At 47.9% G+C, this 19184-nt stretch overlaps 1 protein-coding gene across 1 annotated transcript in view; it reads left to right on the top strand.

Annotated features, from left to right (window-relative positions):
* The window catches only part of DDX17 (DEAD-box helicase 17), a 73800-nt gene that overhangs the window by 21278 nt on the left and 33338 nt on the right, over positions 1–19184 (top strand). The window contains exons 3-4 of the mRNA XM_075321860.1: positions 17330–17426; positions 17521–17654. Of these exons, the coding sequence (XP_075177975.1) occupies positions 17330–17426; positions 17521–17654 (231 nt within the window). The remainder of the gene's footprint in view (positions 1–17329; positions 17427–17520; positions 17655–19184) is intronic.

The following is a 19184-nucleotide window of genomic DNA, read 5'->3' as shown; positions in this document are numbered from 1 at the left end:
ATCTCCACGTGCCGATTGCACCAGAGCATCAGCGTTTTCTACGCTTCGTTATAGGAAGCGAACACCTGCAGTTCGTAGCTCTACCTTTCGGGCTGGCGACAGCCCCTCGGGCCTTCACCAAGGTCATGGCAGCAGTAGTAGCAGTCCTGCACTCGCAAGGTCACTCTGTGATCCCGTATTTAGACTATCTACTTATCAAGGCACCCTCTCAAGAGGCATGCCAACACAGCCTGAACGTGGCACTGAAGACTCTCCAGAGTTTCGGGTGGATCATCAACTTTTCAAAGTCAAATCTAACCCCGACCCAATCACTAATATATCTTGGCATGGAGTTTCATACTCTCTCAGCGATAGTGAAACTTCCACTGGACAAACAGTGCTCGCTACAGACAGGGGTGCAATCTCTCCTGCAGGGCCAGTCGCACCCCTTGAGGCGCCTCATGCACTTCCTAGGGAAGATGGTAGCAGCAATGGAAGCAGTTCCTTTTGCGCAGTTTCATCTGCGTCCATTACAATGGGACATTCTCCGCCAATGGGACGGGAAGTCGACGTCCCTCGACAGGGAGGTCTCCCTCTCTCAGGCAGCCAAGGAATCTCTCCGGTGGTGGCTTCTTCCCACCTCATTGTCAAAAGGAAAGTCGTTCCTACCCCCATCCTGGGCGGTGGTCACGACAGATGCGAGTCTATCAGGGTGGGGAGCAGTGTTTCTCCACCACAGGGCTCAAGGTACGTGGACTCGGAAAGAGTCCACCCTTCAGATCAATGTTCTGGAAATCAGAGCAGTCTATCTTGCCCTACAAGCCTTCCAACAGTGGCTGGAAGGCAAGCAGATCCGAATTCAGTCGGACAACTCCACAGCGGTGGCATACATCAACCACCAAGGGGGAACACGCAGTCGGCAAGCCTTCCAGGAAGTCCGGCGGATTCTGACGTGGGTGGAAGACACGGCATCCACCATATCCGCAGTCCACATCCCAGGCGTAGAAAACTGGGAAGCAGACTTTCTCAGTCGCCAGGGCATGGACGCAGGGGAATGGTCCCTTCACCCGGACGTGTTTCAGGAGATCTGTCGCCGCTGGGGGATGCCGGACGTCGACCTGATGGCGTCACGGCACAACAACAAAGTCCCGGTTTTCATGGCACGGTCTCACGATCACCGAGCTCTGGCGGCAGACGCCTTAGTTCAAGATTGGTCGCAGTTCCGGCTACCGTATGTGTTCCCACCTCTGGCATTGTTGCCCAGAGTGCTCCGCAAAATCAGGTCCGACTGCCGCCGCGCCATTCTCGTCGCTCCAGACTGGCCAAGGAGGTCGTGGTACCCGGATCTGTGGCACCTCACGGTAGGCCATCCGTGGGCACTACCAGACCGTCCAGACTTGCTGTCTCAAGGGCCGTTTTTCTATCTGAATTCTGCGGCCCTGAACCTGACTGTGTGGCCATTGAGTCCTGGATCCTAGCGGCCTCAGGTTTATCTCATGAAGTGGTTGCCACCATGAGACAGGCTAGGAAGCCATCCTCCGCCAAGATCTACCACAGGACGTGGAGGATATTCCTATCTTGGTGCTCTGCTCAGGGAGTTTCTCCCTGGCCTTTTGCATTGCCTACTTTTCTTTCCTTCCTGCAGTCTGGGTTGGAAAAAGGTTTGTCGCTCGGCTCCCTTAAAGGTCAAGTCTCCGCGCTATCCGTATTTTTTCAGAAACGCCTGGCGCGACTTCCTCAGGTACGCACGTTCCTGCAAGGGGTTTGTCATATCGTCCCCCCTTACAAGCGGCCATTGGAGCCCTGGGACCTGAACAAGGTTCTAATTGCTCTCCAGAAGCCGCCTTTCGAGCCTATGAAGGAGGTTTCCCTTTCTCGTCTTTCACAGAAAGTGGCCTTTCTAGTGGCGGTCACGTCTCTTCGGAGAGTGTCCGAGCTGGCGGCGTTATCATGCAGATCTCCATTCCTGGTGTTTCACCAGGACAAGGTAGTTCTGCGTCCAATTCCAGAATTTCTTCCCAAGGTGGTATCTTCCTTTCATCTCAATCAAGATATCACTTTACCGTCTTTGTGTCCGCATCCAGTTCACCAATTTGAAAAGGGTTTGCATTTATTGGATCTGGTGAGAGCATTCAGGATCTACATTTCCCGCACGGCGTCTCTGCGCCGCTCGGATGCATTCTTTGTCCTTGTCGCTGGTCAGCGTAAAGGGTCGCAAGCTTCCAAATCCACCCTTGCGCGGTGGATCAAGGAACCAATTCTTCACACCTACCGTTCGGCTGGGCTTCCGATTCCATCAGGGCTGAAGGCCCATTCTACCAGAGCCGTGGGTGCGTCCTGGGCATTACGGCACCAGGCTACGGCTCAGCAGGTGTGCCAGGCGGCTACCTGGTCGAGTCTGCACACTTTTACCAAGCATTATCAGGTGCATACCTACGCTTCGGCGGATGCCGGCCTAGGTAGACAAGTCCTTCAGGCGGCGGTGGCTCACCTGTAGGAAAGGGCTGTTTGACGGCCCTATCACGAGGTATTCTTTTACCCACCCAGGGACTGCTTTTGGACGTCCTAATTGTCTGGGTCTCCCAATTAGGAGCGACAAAGAAGAAGGGAATTTTGTTTACTTACCGTAAATTCCTTTTCTTCTAGCTCCAATTGGGAGACCCAGCACCCGCCCTGTTTTCTTAGGAAGTTTGTTTTTTTCGGGTGCACATGTTGTTCATGTTGAACAGTTCAGTTCTCCGAGGCTGTTTCTCGGGTTGAATTTGTATTTAAAACAGTTATTGGCTTTCCTCCTTCTTGCTTTTGCACTAAAACTGAGGAGCCCGTGATCCCACGGGGGGTGTATAGCCAGAAGGGGAGGGGCCTTACACTTTTAAGTGTAATACTTTGTGTGGCCTCCGGAGGCAGTAGCTATACACCCCAATTGTCTGGGTCTCCCAATTGGAGCTAGAAGAAAAGGAATTTACGGTAAGTAAACAAAATTCCCTTCTTTTCAAGGGACCAAAAGTAATTGGACAAGGGACTCTAAGGGCTGCAATTAACTCTGAAGGCGTCTCCCTCATTAACCTGTAATCAATGAAGTAGTTAAAAGGTCTGGGGTTGATTACAGGTGTGTGGTTTTGCATTTGGAAGCTGTTGCTGTGACCAGACAACATGCGGTCTAAGGAACTCTCGAAGTGAAGCAGAACATCCTGAGGCTGAAAAAAAAGAAAAAATCCATCAGAGAGATAGCAGACATGCTTGGAGTAGCAAAATCAACTGTCGGGTACATTCTGAGAAAAAAAGAATTGACTGGTGAGCTTGGGAACTCAAAAAGGCCTGGGCATCCACGGATGACAACAGTGGTGGATGATCGCCGCATACTTTCTTTGGTGAAGAAGAACCCATTCACAACATCAACTGAAGTCCAGAACACTCTCAGTGAAGTAGGTGTATCTGTCTCTAAGTCAACAGTAAAGAGAAGACTCCATGAAAGTAAATACAAAGGGTTCACATCTAGATGCAAACCATTCATCAATTCCAAAAATAGACAGGCCAGAGTTAAATTTGCTGAAAAACACCTCATGAAGCCAGCTCAGTTCTGGAAAAGTATTCTATGGGCAGATGAGACAAAGATCAACCTGTACCAGAATGATGGGAAGAAAAAAGTTTGGAGAAGAAAGGGAACGGCACATGATCCAAGGCACACCACATCCTCTGTAAAACATGGTGGAGGCAACGTGATGGCATGGGCATGCATGGCTTTCAATGGCACTGGGTCACTTGTGTTTATTGATGACATAACAGCAGACAAGAGTAGCCGGATGAATTCTGAAGTGTACCGGGATATACTTTCAGCCCAGATTCAGCCAAATGCCGCAAAGTTGATCGGACGGCGCTTCATAGTACAGATGGACAATGACCCCAAGCATACAGCCAAAGCTACCCAGGAGTTCATGAGTGCAAAAAAGTGGAACATTCTGCAATGGCCAAGTCAATCACCAGATCTTAACCCAATTGAGCATGCATTTCACTTGCTCAAATCCAGACTTAAGACGGAAAGACCCACAAACAAGCAAGACCTGAATACTGCGGCTGTAAAGGCCTGGCAAAGCATTAAGAAGGAGGGAACCCAGCGTTTGGTGATGTCCATGGGTTCCAGACTTAAGGCAGTGATTGCCTCCAAAGGATTCGCAACAAAATATTGAAAATAAAAATATTTTGTATGGGTTTGGTTTATTTGTCCAATTACTTTTGACCTCCTAAAATGTGGCGTGTTTGTAAAGAAATGTGTACAATTCCTACAATTTCTATCAGATATTTTTGTTCAAACCTTCAAATTAAACGTTACAATCTGCACTTGTATTCTGTTGTAGAGGTTTCATTTCAAATCCAATGTGGGGGCATGCAGAGCCCAACTCGCGAAAATTGTCACTGTCCAAATATTTCTGGACCTAACTGTATATTCTCCCTGGGGTTCATTCTCTGCAAAGCCCCCACTCCAGCAGCATGTCTCACACAAGGAGCAAGGCTCCAAAGCTTTATGCTGCATGCACTGCATGTAAGCTCCTGCTGCCTGAGCCGAGAATTTATCCACACTGTGATGGTTGCTCTAACTTGGCGGTGCCACAGCCTGGAGTCTCACCCCCAGTGGTCTCTCAGGCTGCTGCTGCTGCACCTGTGACTGAACCCCCGGCCTGGGTAGAGTCCTTTTCTAGGTCCATATCCCAGTCATTTGCTGAGTCCATGGGACTTTTGTCCAGGACTTTGATGAATATGCATCAGCCCCCCTCACAGGGTGCCTCTAATACTCTTGACAGAGGACTCCTATCCTCTGACCTCCGTCCATCAGAGCTCACGGAGGATTCATCATCTGATCCCAGACCCCGTCCTTCTAAGAGAAGGCGCAGGGTTTCCTCCCCCTCCCCATCCCACGGCTCTGTCTCAAGAGCTGACTCTCAAGATGAGGAGGATGCCCTCACTGGGGGCTCGGAGGCTATGTATCCCTTCGATTTCTCTGAGGGTGACTCAGATCTTAGTGATTTGATTGCTTCTATTAATTCTGTGCTGGATCTCAATCCGCCAGTGTCAGAGGAGCAACTCTCTTTGGCAGAAAAACATCAGTTTACCTCGCCTAAGAGAGTGAAGAGTGTGTTCTTTAACCACTCCAGTTTTCAGACCGCTGTGACCAAACCCAGGGCCTGCCCTGACAAACGCTTTCCAAAGCGTGGTTCTGATGACCGGTTTCCATTTCCACCTGAGGTGGTCAAGGAGTGGTCTCACTCCCCAAAGGTAGACCCCCCGGTGTCTTGGCTCTCAGCCCGGACCGTTGTGTCGGTGCCAGACGGCACCTCACTTAAGGATTCCACTGACGGGGGGCGTGGCCTGGACGGCACTGTGAAGAGACGTGTTTGTGGAGCTCTCCTGCAAACACCCTTGATAAATCCCTGAATACCGCTGTTATCACTGCCTCAGCCGGCTGTCAGGAAGATAAGGTGGTGAGGACTTGTCTGGGGTGAGTCTGGTGGATGCAGAGTGCCATGGTCCGTCCAGGCAAAAAGATAATGGAGGCGGGAAAGTCCCTAGTTCTCAAGATGGTGCCATGATAAGGCAGGAAGCTGAGAAAGTTAATGCAGCCTGTCAGGAGAGGATGCAGATCGCTGCAAGGCTGGAGAAATTTGCCTGGATTCCAGAGAAATCACTTCAGCATATAGATAACAGAGGTGAGATAGGAGAGGAGGGAGAAGACAATGCCAGCTCTGATGAGATGGGGGTTGGTGAAAAGCAGCAAGATAATACAGAAGTTGAGAAAGCACATAGTGCAGAGGAGGCTCCAGAAAACCCCACTTTAAAGGACATTTTTGCAGTGGTGTCTTTTTGTAAAGAAGCTCTGACTACCCTGACAAAGCAAGTTAAGGGATTACAGGCAGAGGTTGCTGACATTAAGAAAGACCTCAAGAAGCAGATCTGAGAACAACGGCTGTAGAGGAGAGAGTGGGGATAACAGAGGATCATATTACAAAACTACAAAAGTCTGAAAAAACATTTGCACAGCAGATAGCTGAAATCATGGCAAAAAATGATGATTTAGAGAACCGCTCTAGAAGAAATAACATCCGAATTGTCGGCATCCCTGAGAAAGCGGAAGGAAGAAACCCACTGAATATGTAGAAGACTGGCTCAGGGGGAAAATGGGTGCTAATGTCTTATCCAAGCTCTATGCTGTGGAACGTGCACACAGAGTCCCGATGCAGCCACAACCAGCAGGCAGGGGCCCTCGCACTATGCTAGCCAAGCTCCTCAACTACAGAGACAGGGACACTATACTGCGAAAGGCAAGAGACATGGAGGATCTTATGATTGACGGCCAGAGAATTTCCATATACCCGGACTACTCCATTTCTGTTCAAAAGCTACGTATGACTTTTACAGGAGTAAAGAGGCGCCTGCGAGAGATGGGGGTACAATACTCAATGATGTTCCCGGCAAAGCTAAGAGTGATGGCGTTGGAGCGGGTGCACTTTTTTACAACTCCGGAGGAAGCCATGCAGTGGTTGGACGCAAACGAAAAGCGGATCCGTTTGAAGGAATGAGCTGACTGTCTGAATCTGCAGTGTGTTGGAGAAGGCCGGCTGAGGCTCTACAACATCCTTAGGAGCTTACAGGGGACCCTTCTTGTTTTTTCTTTCTTTTCTCCCCCTTTTTTTTTTTTTCTTTTTTTTCTTTTTCCTCCTTCCCTTTGGGATTGAGGTAGTATGCAGGGGGAATGCGAAGGGTTTGATGTGAGCTTCGCAGGACATGGGGACTGCCTAATTAGGCGCAGTGGTGGTATTTACAATTTGAGATTCCAGTTTAATTACTGTTCGCCATTTTACTGTTATATTGTTTGAGTGGAATATGATTATACATAGACAGGGTGGGAGTGGAGAATTGTTGGAAAAGGGACAAGTTTTAAAATGTGTCTAAGAGGGGAAGGCGAGGGAGGTAGGGGGGAATTTAGTAGGGATTATGGACCAGGTTTGGAAAACCCGATGCTTCACGGGAGTACTCAAAAACATGAAGTGGTAGGGAGCAGGAGGGGAGGGGAGCAGGGGGGGAGGGGGGAAAGGGGTAGGGTGGAGGCAGCATGGGCAGATACTACAAGGTTTGATGGTTTTACTGGGTGGGATAATGGGGGATAGAATTAAGGTGTTGAGTTGGAATATTAGAGGGTTATCAGATAGGTCTAGGAGAGCGGCATTAATTAAATATGTTCAAGACCAGAACCCGTCAGTAATATGTCTACTAGAAACTCATCTCACAAAGGAGACAACACATGTTTTAAATAGGAGATGGGTGCAGAAGGCCTATCATTCCACCTTTTCCAACTATGCAAGGGGTGTATCACTGCTGATCCATAACTCTGTGCAATATGAAGAGATAGAAGTGTATGTGGATAAAGAGGGACAGTGTGTGGCCGTCAAGTGTAAAATATTTGGCAGACTCATGTGTATAGCTGCAATATATATACCACCTCCATATAAGTGCACCAAACTAAGGGAGATAAGGGAGTTCTCTGAGAAGGGGGGAGTAATCCCTTTTTTACTGGTGGGGGACTTCAATAATGTAATAGACCTGTACTGGGATAGGAGTAGTAGACCTCCAGGTATTCAGGATAGTTCTATGACTTTGTTTGGCACTCTTATTGGGGAACTTGGAATGGTGGATGCCTGGCGAGTGAGGAATGGGAGGGTATCCTGCTTCTCTTGTTATTCGGCTTCGCATAACACTCTGTCCCGCATTGACATGGCTCTAGCTAGTGATCTGATGGATGCAATGATAGGCGACGTGCAATATCTGACAAGAGTGATTTCAGATCATAGCCCAATTCTAGTGTCCATACGACGGGGGACCCTGACAGGGGGAAGGAGGGGAGAGTGGAAGCTTCATCCAGCATGGATCCGTCATATTAATATGGGGAATATAGAATGGGATCTTGGGGATTTCTTTATCCACAACGAGGGTAGCACTGGTCCGCTGGTGGTATGGGATGCGATGAAGGCATACCTCAGGGGGCTCCTGTTCAGGGATATCTGTAGACGTAAAACACAGACAAGGCAGGATGAGAAAGATAGCCTGGAGGCCTTAGATAAGGCAGAGCTGGAAGCAATCCGGAGTACTACTACGGACGCGAAGCAAAATCTTAGGCAGGCGCATGAACAGGTTAATAAGATGCTTTTGAAGAAGGCGGTAAGGAAGCAGGCATTCCAAAAATTGCATTTTTATGAGGAGGGGGAAAAAGTTGGTCATCTATTATCGGTCATAGCTGCAGCTCAAAGGAGTAGCTCATTTGTGCATGGTATGGACACGGTGGAGGGGACACAGGTCACTAAGGTTGAGGAGATCCTTGGGGTCTTTAAAGATTTCTATCGCACGCTATATTCTTCTAGCGGAGAGATGAGGGTGGAAGAGGTGAACTCATTTCTTGAGCGAGGTGAGCTTCCGGTGTTGTCTGTGGCGGATAGAGATAAACTGGAGTCACCTATTACTATTGATGAACTGGAGGGCGCTCTGCATGGCATGAGCAATGACAAGGCACCGGGAGCAGACGGGCTACCAGTTGAAATTTATAAACAGTTAGAAGAAATCCTATTACCCAAACTATTGAAAGTCTTTGAGGTGGCGGAGGGGGAAGGTGTATTGCCTGAATCTATGAGAGAAGCAATAATAGTAGTAATTCCTAAGGAGGATAAAAATCCGAGGCTTCCAGACTCATATAGACCAATCTCGTTATTAACAGCGGACGTGAAGCTTCTGGCTAAGGTGTTGTCAAACCGGCTGACTGGAGTTATATCTAACCTAATACATATGGACCAATCAGGGTTCATGGCCAATAGGTCAACAGCTGCTAATATCAGGAGATTATATCTTAATCTACAGTTGCCGCCTGACAACCCTGGCCGGAGGGTGATCGCTTCGCTAGATGCCCAGAAATCGTTCGATAGTGTTGAGTGGGGGTATCTGTGGAAAGTGTTGCAGCATATGGGTTTTGGTCCACGGTTTGTAAAGTGGGTGCAGCTGTTGTATAATAGGCCTACTGCTAAAGTTAGAGTTAACGGTATGACCTCCACAGCGTTTGAGTTGCACCGGGGAACGAGACAGGGCTGCCCACTATCGCCGCTCCTATTTGCTATTGCAATAGAGCCTCTAGCGGCGGCCATTAGGAAATCAAAGGAGATCCATGGATTTAAGTATGGGCATTTAGAGGAGAAAATAGCTCTTTATGCTGACGATTTATTACTTTTCTTGGGGGATCCATCAGCCTCATTGGATCATGCCATGCGGATAATAGAGAGATTTGGAGAAGTTTCGGGACTGACCATTAATTGGTCTAAATCGAGCCTCTTTAAAGTGGATGGGGAAGTAGCCTGGACAAATGAGGATACTGGGGCTAACAAATTGAAGAATGTGAATAGGATTGTATGCGGATGACATGGTTGTCTTTTTGGACAGAGTACAAGAGACCTTGCCTGTGGTTATAGATACTATAGATAAATTTGGGGAGTTTTCGGGACTGCACATCAATTGGGATAAGTCGGCTCTGATGCCATTAACACAGGGGTCTAGAATTTCAATGGAGGGTAGGTCACCTCTGCAAGTGGTGACTAGCTTCAAGTACCTGGGAATACACATACAGAAGGACCATACACTAGACTATCAGACATGTATAACACCACTCCTGGAACACGTCAAACTTAAATATAACTCGTGGAGCAAGTTACCCCTGTCGGTAGTTGGCAGAATCAACTTAATCAAAATATTACTTCCAAAACTCAGTTACACACTACAACATAGTGCAGTATCAGTACCCAAATCCTTTTTCTCTACGCTGAACTCGCTTACTACTTCTTTCATATGGGGCAGATCCAGACCCAAACTCCGGTTATCCATTTTACAGAGATCCAAGAGACTGGGAGGGATGGCTTTGCCGGAGTTCTTCCTGTACTATCTGGCGGGGCAGCTTAAAGCACTAGTGGCCTGGATGCCTGGTTGTCAACTGCCGAACTCCGAGAGTCACTTGGCACACGCGGCCGGGACTGACTGTTTGGTGGGTTTTTTGGAATCAGATGGACTGAGAATATCACGGCAACTACCCCTCCTCAAGTTGGCAAGATTGGTCTGGCGACAAGCTAAGAGAGTGGCACATTTTGAGGGAGTGGTGGCGGAACTCCCACTATGGGGGAATAGCCACTTCCATACTCTGAGAGATCACCCCTCAGCACAATTTTGGATCACTCACAATGTCATTACACTGGGTGATCTATATGCCCCGGGAACCACAACCTTCAAATCCTTTGACCAGATCCAAACTGAATGTAATATCCCAAGGTCGCAATTTTTTAGATACCTGCAGATTCGTACAGCGATTCAGTCCCATATGCAGAAAATTGGAACGGGGAAACTGATATCAACACTCCCGATGATAGGTATCCTAAAATCACAGGGACCTCGGGGTTTAATCTCAGCCATATATACTTACCTGTTGTCGGTGGGGGTGGAGTCGGACCCCTTGCCAGCCCAGGATAGATGGAGATCTCTAATTCCCTCTCTACAGGGAGAGGAATGGGAAGAGATATTGGAATCTCCGACTGCGGTATCCCCATCAGTTAATAATAAATTGATTCAATGCTACATTGTCCACCAGGCATACCTTACTCCAACTCGATTATTTAGTATGGGCCGTTCTCACACATCGGAGTGCCCGAGGTGTCATCTCTCAGGGGCAAATTTCATACATATGATCTGGAGCTGTCCCAATATATCCTCGTATTGGAGGGGAGTGACATCTCTGCTATCATTGATTGTGTCAATTCCTGTTTCATGCGACCCATTGATATGCCTATTTGGGGTAATGGAGGAAGAGTCCTGGGATCATTATATGATAACATTCCTCAGAGGGGCATTATTTTTGGCTAGAAAAGTAATAGCCTTGCGGTGGATGGGGGATTCGAGTCCAACTGTGAGGTCCTGGGTTAAATTAGTCAATGCAACTATAGTCTATGAGCGGGTGGTATACTACAACAGGGGGTGCCCGGAAAAATTTAACAAAATTTGGGGTCTATGGAACTCTTCTCCAGACACACTTACAGAGGCTTAGAGGAATCTATGCGAATAGAGGTGGTTCCCACTAGATGTTGGGAGATGGAAGCTATCCTACGGTATCTTGCGGTAAGGTGATGCAATGTAGCTGTTGTTGTTCTTTCTTTTTCACCTTTTTATTCCCTTTTCTACCCTGTTTCTTAAAATATGGTCATGCTGATCGTTAGAGCAGTTCTTATGCTTAATATAAAACTGTATATATATATATGCAAATGATAAGAAGAATGGATAATACTATTTTATCTTGAGTACAACAGATACTATGGACTCTATATGATTCTTCAGTGTTGTGAACGTATAGCACTATCCATGTACTGAGCTATTTCTCACATTGTAAATGTCAGCTATACCATGTTTGAAACTGTTAATAAAACGAAGTTAAAAAAAAAATTGAAGAATGTGGACGAATTTAAATATCTAGGTATCCAGATATCTCTGCCAGTAGAAAAATACATACAGGTGAACTTATGGCCGCTCCTTAAAAAATTGAGAGCCAAGGTGGATGCCTGGAACAAGCTACATTTGTCAGTTGTTGGAAGGGTTAATTTGCTAAAGATGGTAGTAATGCCTAAACTCCTATACATACTGCACAATGCCCCTGTTTGTATTTCAAGGAAAATATTTAAAGGGATAAACTCGCTGTTTAGGGACCTAGTGTGGGGTAAAAAGCAGCCTAGGGTGCGATTAGAGACTTTACAAAGGCCGAAAGATGAGGGGGGTCTAGCAATCCCAAATCCGGAATTGTATTATATAGCGGCGCAATGTCAACACCTCAGGGGCTGGTCTGATCGAGAGAAAGATGGGGGCATTAAAGAAGTACTGGAATACATAGTGGGTAGAAGTCCATTGGTAATGGGACTAGAGGATGGTGCGGTGGGGCTCCTGGGTAGAACATCTCCTACAATGGCACTTATTTATAAGACCTGGGATAGGCTGAAAAGGGTGAGAGGGGTGACCCGGTTAACCAAGTTTACACCTATCTGGGATAACAGTAATCTCCCGGAGATTCAGAAAATGGGTAATATTGAGGAGTGGAGACGCAAGGGTGTAGTATACATGCATCAGATATTGGACGGGGGAATTGTGAAATCATTCCCGCAGTTACAGAGTGAGTTTCAGTTACCGGCGTCCGGCTGGCTCCACTACAGTCAATTAAAACATGCGATTGCACCCCAAACGGCTAAAAAAAGTGTGGCCATACAGACTGACCTGGTACTGGAGTATGTGTGTAAGGGCGGAGGAAGCACTAAAGGGATCATTTCTGGCACATATAAAGATATACTACATACCTTTCTTTTAGACTACCCAATTAAAGCTAAATCTAAATGGGAGGAGGAAGTTGGGCCGATAACGGAGGAGGTGTGGGAGAGTATCCTGGAGTATGTCCCTAAACTTTCCATGAGCGAACCGGCCAGACTGTCTCACCTATACGTGATTCACCGGGTATATAGGTCTCCCTTACTGATGTTTAAAATGGGGTTGAAAAGGAATTCGGAGTGTCCAAGGTGTCAGGGATCTGACGCAGGTATTTTTCACATGATGTGGTCTTGTCCGAGACTGGTCTCCTTTTGCACTAAGGTTATCCACAAGATAGGAAGAACATATGGGTGTGTCCTCCCCAGGGAACTTGGGATATGTTGAGGAGCTTGGGGTGGAAAATACTATGAAAATTGTCATTGCTAGGCTGCTGTATACGGCAAGAAAGCTAATCGCCAGGTCCTGGATTAAAAAAGACCCCCCCCGACCAGGGGAGAGTACATTAAAAGGGTGAAATGTATTCTTCAGCTGGAACAGGGAGTGTATGAAAGAAGGGGGAATGTTAAAATGTTTGAGAAGCTATGGTCTCCTTGGCTGCAATGCGGATAGGACGAGTGATGGACCAGTAAACTGATATGGGACGGGGATAGTCGTCTGAGACCTCTGATGTGTGTGTTTTGTTTTATTTGTGTTACTAGTTGTTCCTCTTGCACAAGGGGATGGTTGCTATACTACAGTTGGAGGGTATTCTAAGTGTGTACTAAATGGGATGTAGTATCGGGGAGAAGTGTTGCTGCCGGGGTGGGGGAGGGGGAGTTAAAGGGGTAATAGATGTGATAAATTTAATTTGGATGCCGATTTGTTATTCTGTTGTATGTATTCTGTTTTAATAAAAAAGTATCTGATTTAAAAAAAAAAAAAGGATTCCACTGACCGTCAGATTGACCTTCTGGCCAAATCTGTGTATGAAGCTGCGGGGGCCGCGTTTTCCCCGACTTTTGCAGCAGTGTGGGCTCTCAAAGCCATCTCTGCTTCTCTAGAGGAGATGCATTCCCTCACCAAGGAATCTATGCCTGAGATGGTTACCTTAACTGCTCAGGCTTCAGCTTTTTCATCTTATGCCAAAAGCGCGTCCGCAGAAGACCGCAGGAGGTTCTGCCACTAAGGCAGCTTCCTCATGACTCTCGGCCCGCTCCAACCACGTCCTTAGTCGGTGGCAGGCTCTCCCACTTTGGCGACGCTTGGTTAAAACAAGTCTCCGATCAGTGGGTGAGAGACATCATATCTCACGGCTACAGGATAGAATTCTCTTCCAGCCCTCCAAACAGATTTTTTTCTCTCAACTCCCCCCTGCTCCAAGGCCGCCGCCTTCTCGCAGGCCGTGGCGTCCTTGCAGGCAAACGGAGTGATTGTCACAGTTCCCGCTCAGGAACGGTTCAGAGGTTTTTACTCAAATCTCTTCCTAGTTCCAAAAAAGGACAGTACCTTCCTGCCCATCCTGGATCTCAAGCTTCTCAACAAGCATGTTCGGGTGCGGCATTTTCGCATGGAGTCCCTGCGATCAGTCATTGCCTCTATGACCCAAGGGGAGTTCCTGGCGTCCATCGACATCAGAGATGCCTATCTACATGTGCCATTCGCAGTGTCACATCAGCGTTGGTTACGTTTTGCGATAGGAGAGGATCATTTCCAATTCGTGGCTCTCCCCTTCGGGTTAGCCACGGCCCCTCGGGTATTCACCAAGGTCATGGCGGCAGTGATTGCGGTCCTGCACCTCCAGGGGTTGGCAGTGCTCCCTTACCTGGATGACCTTCTGGTCAAGGGTCCATCCAGTGCAGACTGTCAGCGGAGTGTTTCGCTCACTCTCGCCACTCTAGCCCAATTCGGGTGGATTGTCAATCTTCCCAAATCCACTCTGACTCCGACCCAGAGTCTCACGTACCTAGGGATGCAGTTCGAGACTTTGCCGGCACTTGTGAAGTTGCCCTTAATCAAACAGCAGTCTCTCCGGCTAGCGGTGCGCTCTCTCCTGAGGCCCCGCCGTTATTCCCTCAGGCGCCTGATGCAGGTGCTGGGTCAAATGGTGGCCTCCATGGAGGCGGTTCCCTTTGCCCAGTTCCATCTGCGTCCTCTGCAGCTGGACATCCTCCGCTGTTGGGACAAGCGGCCTTCCTCCTTACAGAGGTTAGTGGCTCTGTCGCCACGGACCAGGAGCTCTCTTCAGTGGTGGCTTCGACCCCTCTCCCTGTCCCAAGGATGCTCCTTCCTGGCTCCGTCCTGGGTGATTCTCACCACGGATGCCAGCCTATCCGGCTGGGGAGCGGTACATCTCCACCACAGAGCTCAGGGCACTTGGACTCCGTCCGAGTCAGCCCTTTCAATCAATGTGCTGGAAACCAGAGCTGTGCTTCTAGCTCTCCTAGCCTTTCGCCACCTGTTGGCAGGCAGGCACATTCGAGTCCAGCCAGACAACGCGACAGCGGTTGCCTACATCAATCACCAGGGCGGGACACGCAGCCGTCTTACAATGTTAGAGCTCCAACGCATCCTTCAATGGGCGGAGGACTCAAAGTCCACCATATTCGCAGTCCACATCCCTGGCGTAGAAAACTGGGAGGCAGATTATCTCAGCCGTCAATCCGTGGACGGTGGCGAGTGGTCCCTGCACCCGGCAGTGTTTCAGTCAATCTGCCGCAAATGGGGCACTCCGGACGTGGACCTAATGGCATCCCGTCACAACAAGGTTCCAGTTTACGTGGCTCGCTCCCACGATCCTCAGGCCTTCGCCGCGGACGCTCTGGTTCAAGACTGGTCCCAGTTTCGTCTGTCCTACGTGTTTCCCCCTCTAGCTCTCTTGCCCAGAGTCCTGCGCAAGATCAGAATGGAGGGCCGTCGAGTCATCCTCATTGCACCGGACTGGCCCAGGCGAGCTTGGTATCCGGACCTGCTCCAACTGTCCGTGGAGATGCCGTGGCATCTTCCGGACCGTCCAGACCTGCTCTCGCAAGGTCCGTTTTTCCACCCAAATTCTGCGGCACTCAAATTGACGGCGTGGCTCTTGAGTCCTGGATTTTGACGGCTTCTGGTATTCCTCCTGAAGTCATCTCCACTATGACCCGGGCCCGTAAGTCTTCCTCCGTCAAGATCTATCACAGGACTTGGAAAATTTTCCTGTCCTGGTGTCGCTCTTCCGGCCATTCTCCTTGGCTATTCTCGTTGCCGACCCTTCTGTCTTTTTTACAGTCCGGTCTGCAGCTAGGACTGTCCCTTAACTCTCTCAAGGGACAAGTCTCAGCTCTATCAGTGCTGTTCCAGCGGCGTATCGCCCGGCTGGCTCAAATCCGCACCTTCATGCAAGGTGCGTCTCACATCATTCCGCCTTATCGGCGGCCCTTGGATCCCTGGGACCTTAACTTGGTCCTCCACGGTATTGCAGAAACCCCCCTTTGAGCCTCTTAGGGAGGTTCTTTGTATCGTCTTTCTCAAAAGGTGGCCTTTCTAGTTGCCATAACTTCTCTCAGGAGAGTCTCTGATTTGGCTGCGATCTCCTCGGAGTCACCTTTTTTTGTTTTTCACCAAGACAAGGTAGTTCTCCGTCCGACCCCGGACTTTCTTCCTAAGGTGGTCTCTCCTTTCCACCTTAACCAGGATATTTCCTTGCCTTCCTTCTGTCCGGCCCCTGTTCATCGCTTTGAGAAAGCGCTGCATACTCTAGATCTGGTGCGTGCTCTCCGGATTTATGTGGCTCGCACCGCTGCGCTTAGGCGGTGCACCTCTCTTTTTGTGCATGCTCATGCTTCGGCAGATGCGAGCTTGGGCAGACGCATCCTTCAGGCGGCTGTCGCCCACTTGTGAAGTTAGGCTCCGCCTACTTAGTTTTTTCTGTTTATTCCCACCCTGGGACAGCTTTGGAACGTCCCATGGTCTGGGTCTCCCAAAGGAACGATAAATAAAAAGAGAATTTTGTTACTTACCGTAAATTCTTTTTCTTATAGTTCCGTATTGGGAGACCCAGCACCCTCCCTGTTGCCTGTTGGCAATTTTTTTTGTTCCGTGTGTTATCACCGGCTGTTGTCGTGGACAGTGTCTCCGGTTGTTCCGGTTCTTACTCGGTTCTACTTGTGGGTGGCTATTCTCCTTCAGCTTTTGCACTAAACTGTCTAGGACTGGCTACCAGGGGGTGTATAAGCTCAGAGGGAGGAGCTACACTTTTAAGTGTAGTACTTTGTGTGTCCTCCGGAGGCAGAAGCTATACACCCAATGTCTGGGTCTCCCAATACGGAACTATAAGAAAAAGCATTTACGGTAAGTAACAAAATTCTCTTTTTTATAAAATCATATTACAACTCAGGGATGGGTAGGAAGGGGTTACTAGGCCACACATCACCCTGCTTGTAGGTTAGAGCTCATATGGGAACTGACAGGTTCCCTTTAATGTGCAGGCGCTGGGCAGGTTTAGGCCCTGTGCACACACTGGTTTTTGCTGCACAATTGGTGCAGTTTTTGTTCATAAGCTTCATGCAGTCCTTCCCTAGCAGTGTCAATGAGCAATCCAAAATGCTGTGCGCACACTGCGTTTTTTTCCTTACAGGTTTTACTGCAGAATTTCTGCAGCAAAAATAAGTAGCATGTCACTTTTTTCCTTGTGTTCAATGTTAAAAAACCGCAGGCAAAAACGTGGTAAGTCTGCCCCAAAAACGCCGCAAACCGCGGTAAAAACTCATCCGTTTTTGGTGCAGTTTCTCTGCAGGTCTGTGCGTTTTTCTGCCAGGTTTTTCGCTGGAGAAACAAATCCGCAGTGTGCGCACATAGCCTTAGAATGCTATTAACCTGCAGATTAATCCCATAGCTGTAGGTTATTAGCTTTTTTCCACATCACAGGTTCCTTTTAATCAACCGAGAAGGTTTTTTTCAATAAATCCACATTTGTATAATGTACATTTTGTCCCTCTAATTATTTTCTGTTGGTATACAGCATGAAGTTGAAGAACTGCGCAGGAAGAAAGAGATTACAGTCCGAGGGATAAACTGCCCCAAACCCGTCTATGATTTTCAGCAGGCTAACTTTCCTCGTAAGTTCATATGCTACCACTATATGGCAATGAGAGCTCTGCGTACAAGATGTATTACTGCTGTGTCACCTTGGGATATTTTCTTACTCTGCAGAGTATGTTATGGACGTTATTATGGATCAGCGATTTAAGGAACCTACCCCTATCCAGTGCCAGGGATTTCCACTTGCATTGAGCGGTCGAGACATGGTGGGAATTGCCCAGACCGGATCTGGGAAAACACTTGCGGTATTTTATTTTCTATTCTAAATATTACAACTGAAAACAAAACATAACTGTACTCAGAATAGAAATGTTTTGACCTCTATTTAACCCCTTCACTACCTGGTGACTTTCCGTTTGCTTTTTCTTCCCCTTCTTCCGAAAGCCATAGCTTTTTTTTTTTTTTTTTTTTTTTTTTTTTTTGGCAATGTTGCTATATGAGGGATTGTTTTTTGCGGGACGAGTTGTACTTTTGAATGAAACCATTAATTTTTCCATATACAGTGGAACCTTGGTTTACGAGTAACTTGGTGTGTGAGCATTTCGCTATATGAGCAAAGCTTGCTGTAAATTTGTAACTCAGTTTACGAGCAAGCTTTGCTGTACGAGCAAATACTCACCGCATGCCGGCCTCTTGGATCTTGCAGTTCGCCGGTACAGGATGTATATCGGGTAACCATCGTGACTATGGAGGAACTTCCGCTGTCAGCCACTTCTCAAAGGCAGCGCGCTGACCAATCAAAGGCAAGCGGCTCATTCCTTTGAGAAGCGGCTGGCAATGGAAGCTCCGGCATAGGTCTCGATGGTTACCCGATACACATCCTGTACCGGCGAACTACAAGAACCAGGAGGCCGGCGAGGGAACGGAAGGTAAGGTGAGCATAATATGTGTGCGTGTGTGGAATGGCACAATAGGGACAAGGATGGGACATTAAACAAACAAGTTGTGGAATGAATTGTCTGAGCTTGCATTATTTCCTATGGGAAATTTTGCTTTGCTAGACGAGTAACTTAGTTTACAAGCACATTCCCAGAACGGATTGTTCTCGTAAACCAAGGTTCCACTGTAGTGGACTTTTTTTTTTTTTTTTTTGTTTTTTTCCCTTTCCTTTTTTCTAGTACAAGTCCACAATTGTTTTGTGTTTTTTTTTTTTTATTTACCATGATCACCATATAATAAAACTGATCTGGCAGTATGATTCTCCAGGTCAGTAGGAGTATGTAGATGCAGCCGGCATTCACAGGAAGTTCGTCATCACAGACACGGGTCATCAGCTGATCCTCGGCTGTCATGACAATCCATTGGTGACCGGTGATCACAGGGCCGCCGATGGATGTAAGCGGAGAATGACGCGTTCCCTTCCAGCACGTGTTAAATTCTGCTGTCAGAAATTGATAATGAGATTTAATTAACAGTGTGGAGCAGATCTCCTATCCACCCGTAGCTGTTGGAGGCACACGTCGGCTAATCAGATCAGCCGTCATGTGCAAAGAAATATGCCGGCTCAGCGTACGAGCCCGCATCAAAGGCTGGGAAACAACCTATGATGTACCAGTATGTCATAGGTCGTAAAAGGATGAAAAATCACATTGGATATTAAAGTAAAATGGGTTTGTCTGTTAGGGTTACTAATGCAATTATTTAATTGAAAGTATGGTCTTTAGTGTTGGCTATCTTGGCAGAGCTGTGGGGCCAGGTTCACTAGGCATCACGGTATTATAGATATTACTAGTTTGGTGAATATATTCTATATATCCAATGTGTATATGTATAGT

Source organism: Anomaloglossus baeobatrachus, chromosome 8 (assembly GCF_048569485.1).
Source record: "Anomaloglossus baeobatrachus isolate aAnoBae1 chromosome 8, aAnoBae1.hap1, whole genome shotgun sequence".
In the NCBI taxonomy this organism is placed as follows: domain Eukaryota; kingdom Metazoa; phylum Chordata; class Amphibia; order Anura; family Aromobatidae; genus Anomaloglossus; species Anomaloglossus baeobatrachus.
The sequence above is the reverse complement of the archived record's forward strand: the minus strand, read 5'-3'. Positions and strand labels throughout refer to the sequence as shown.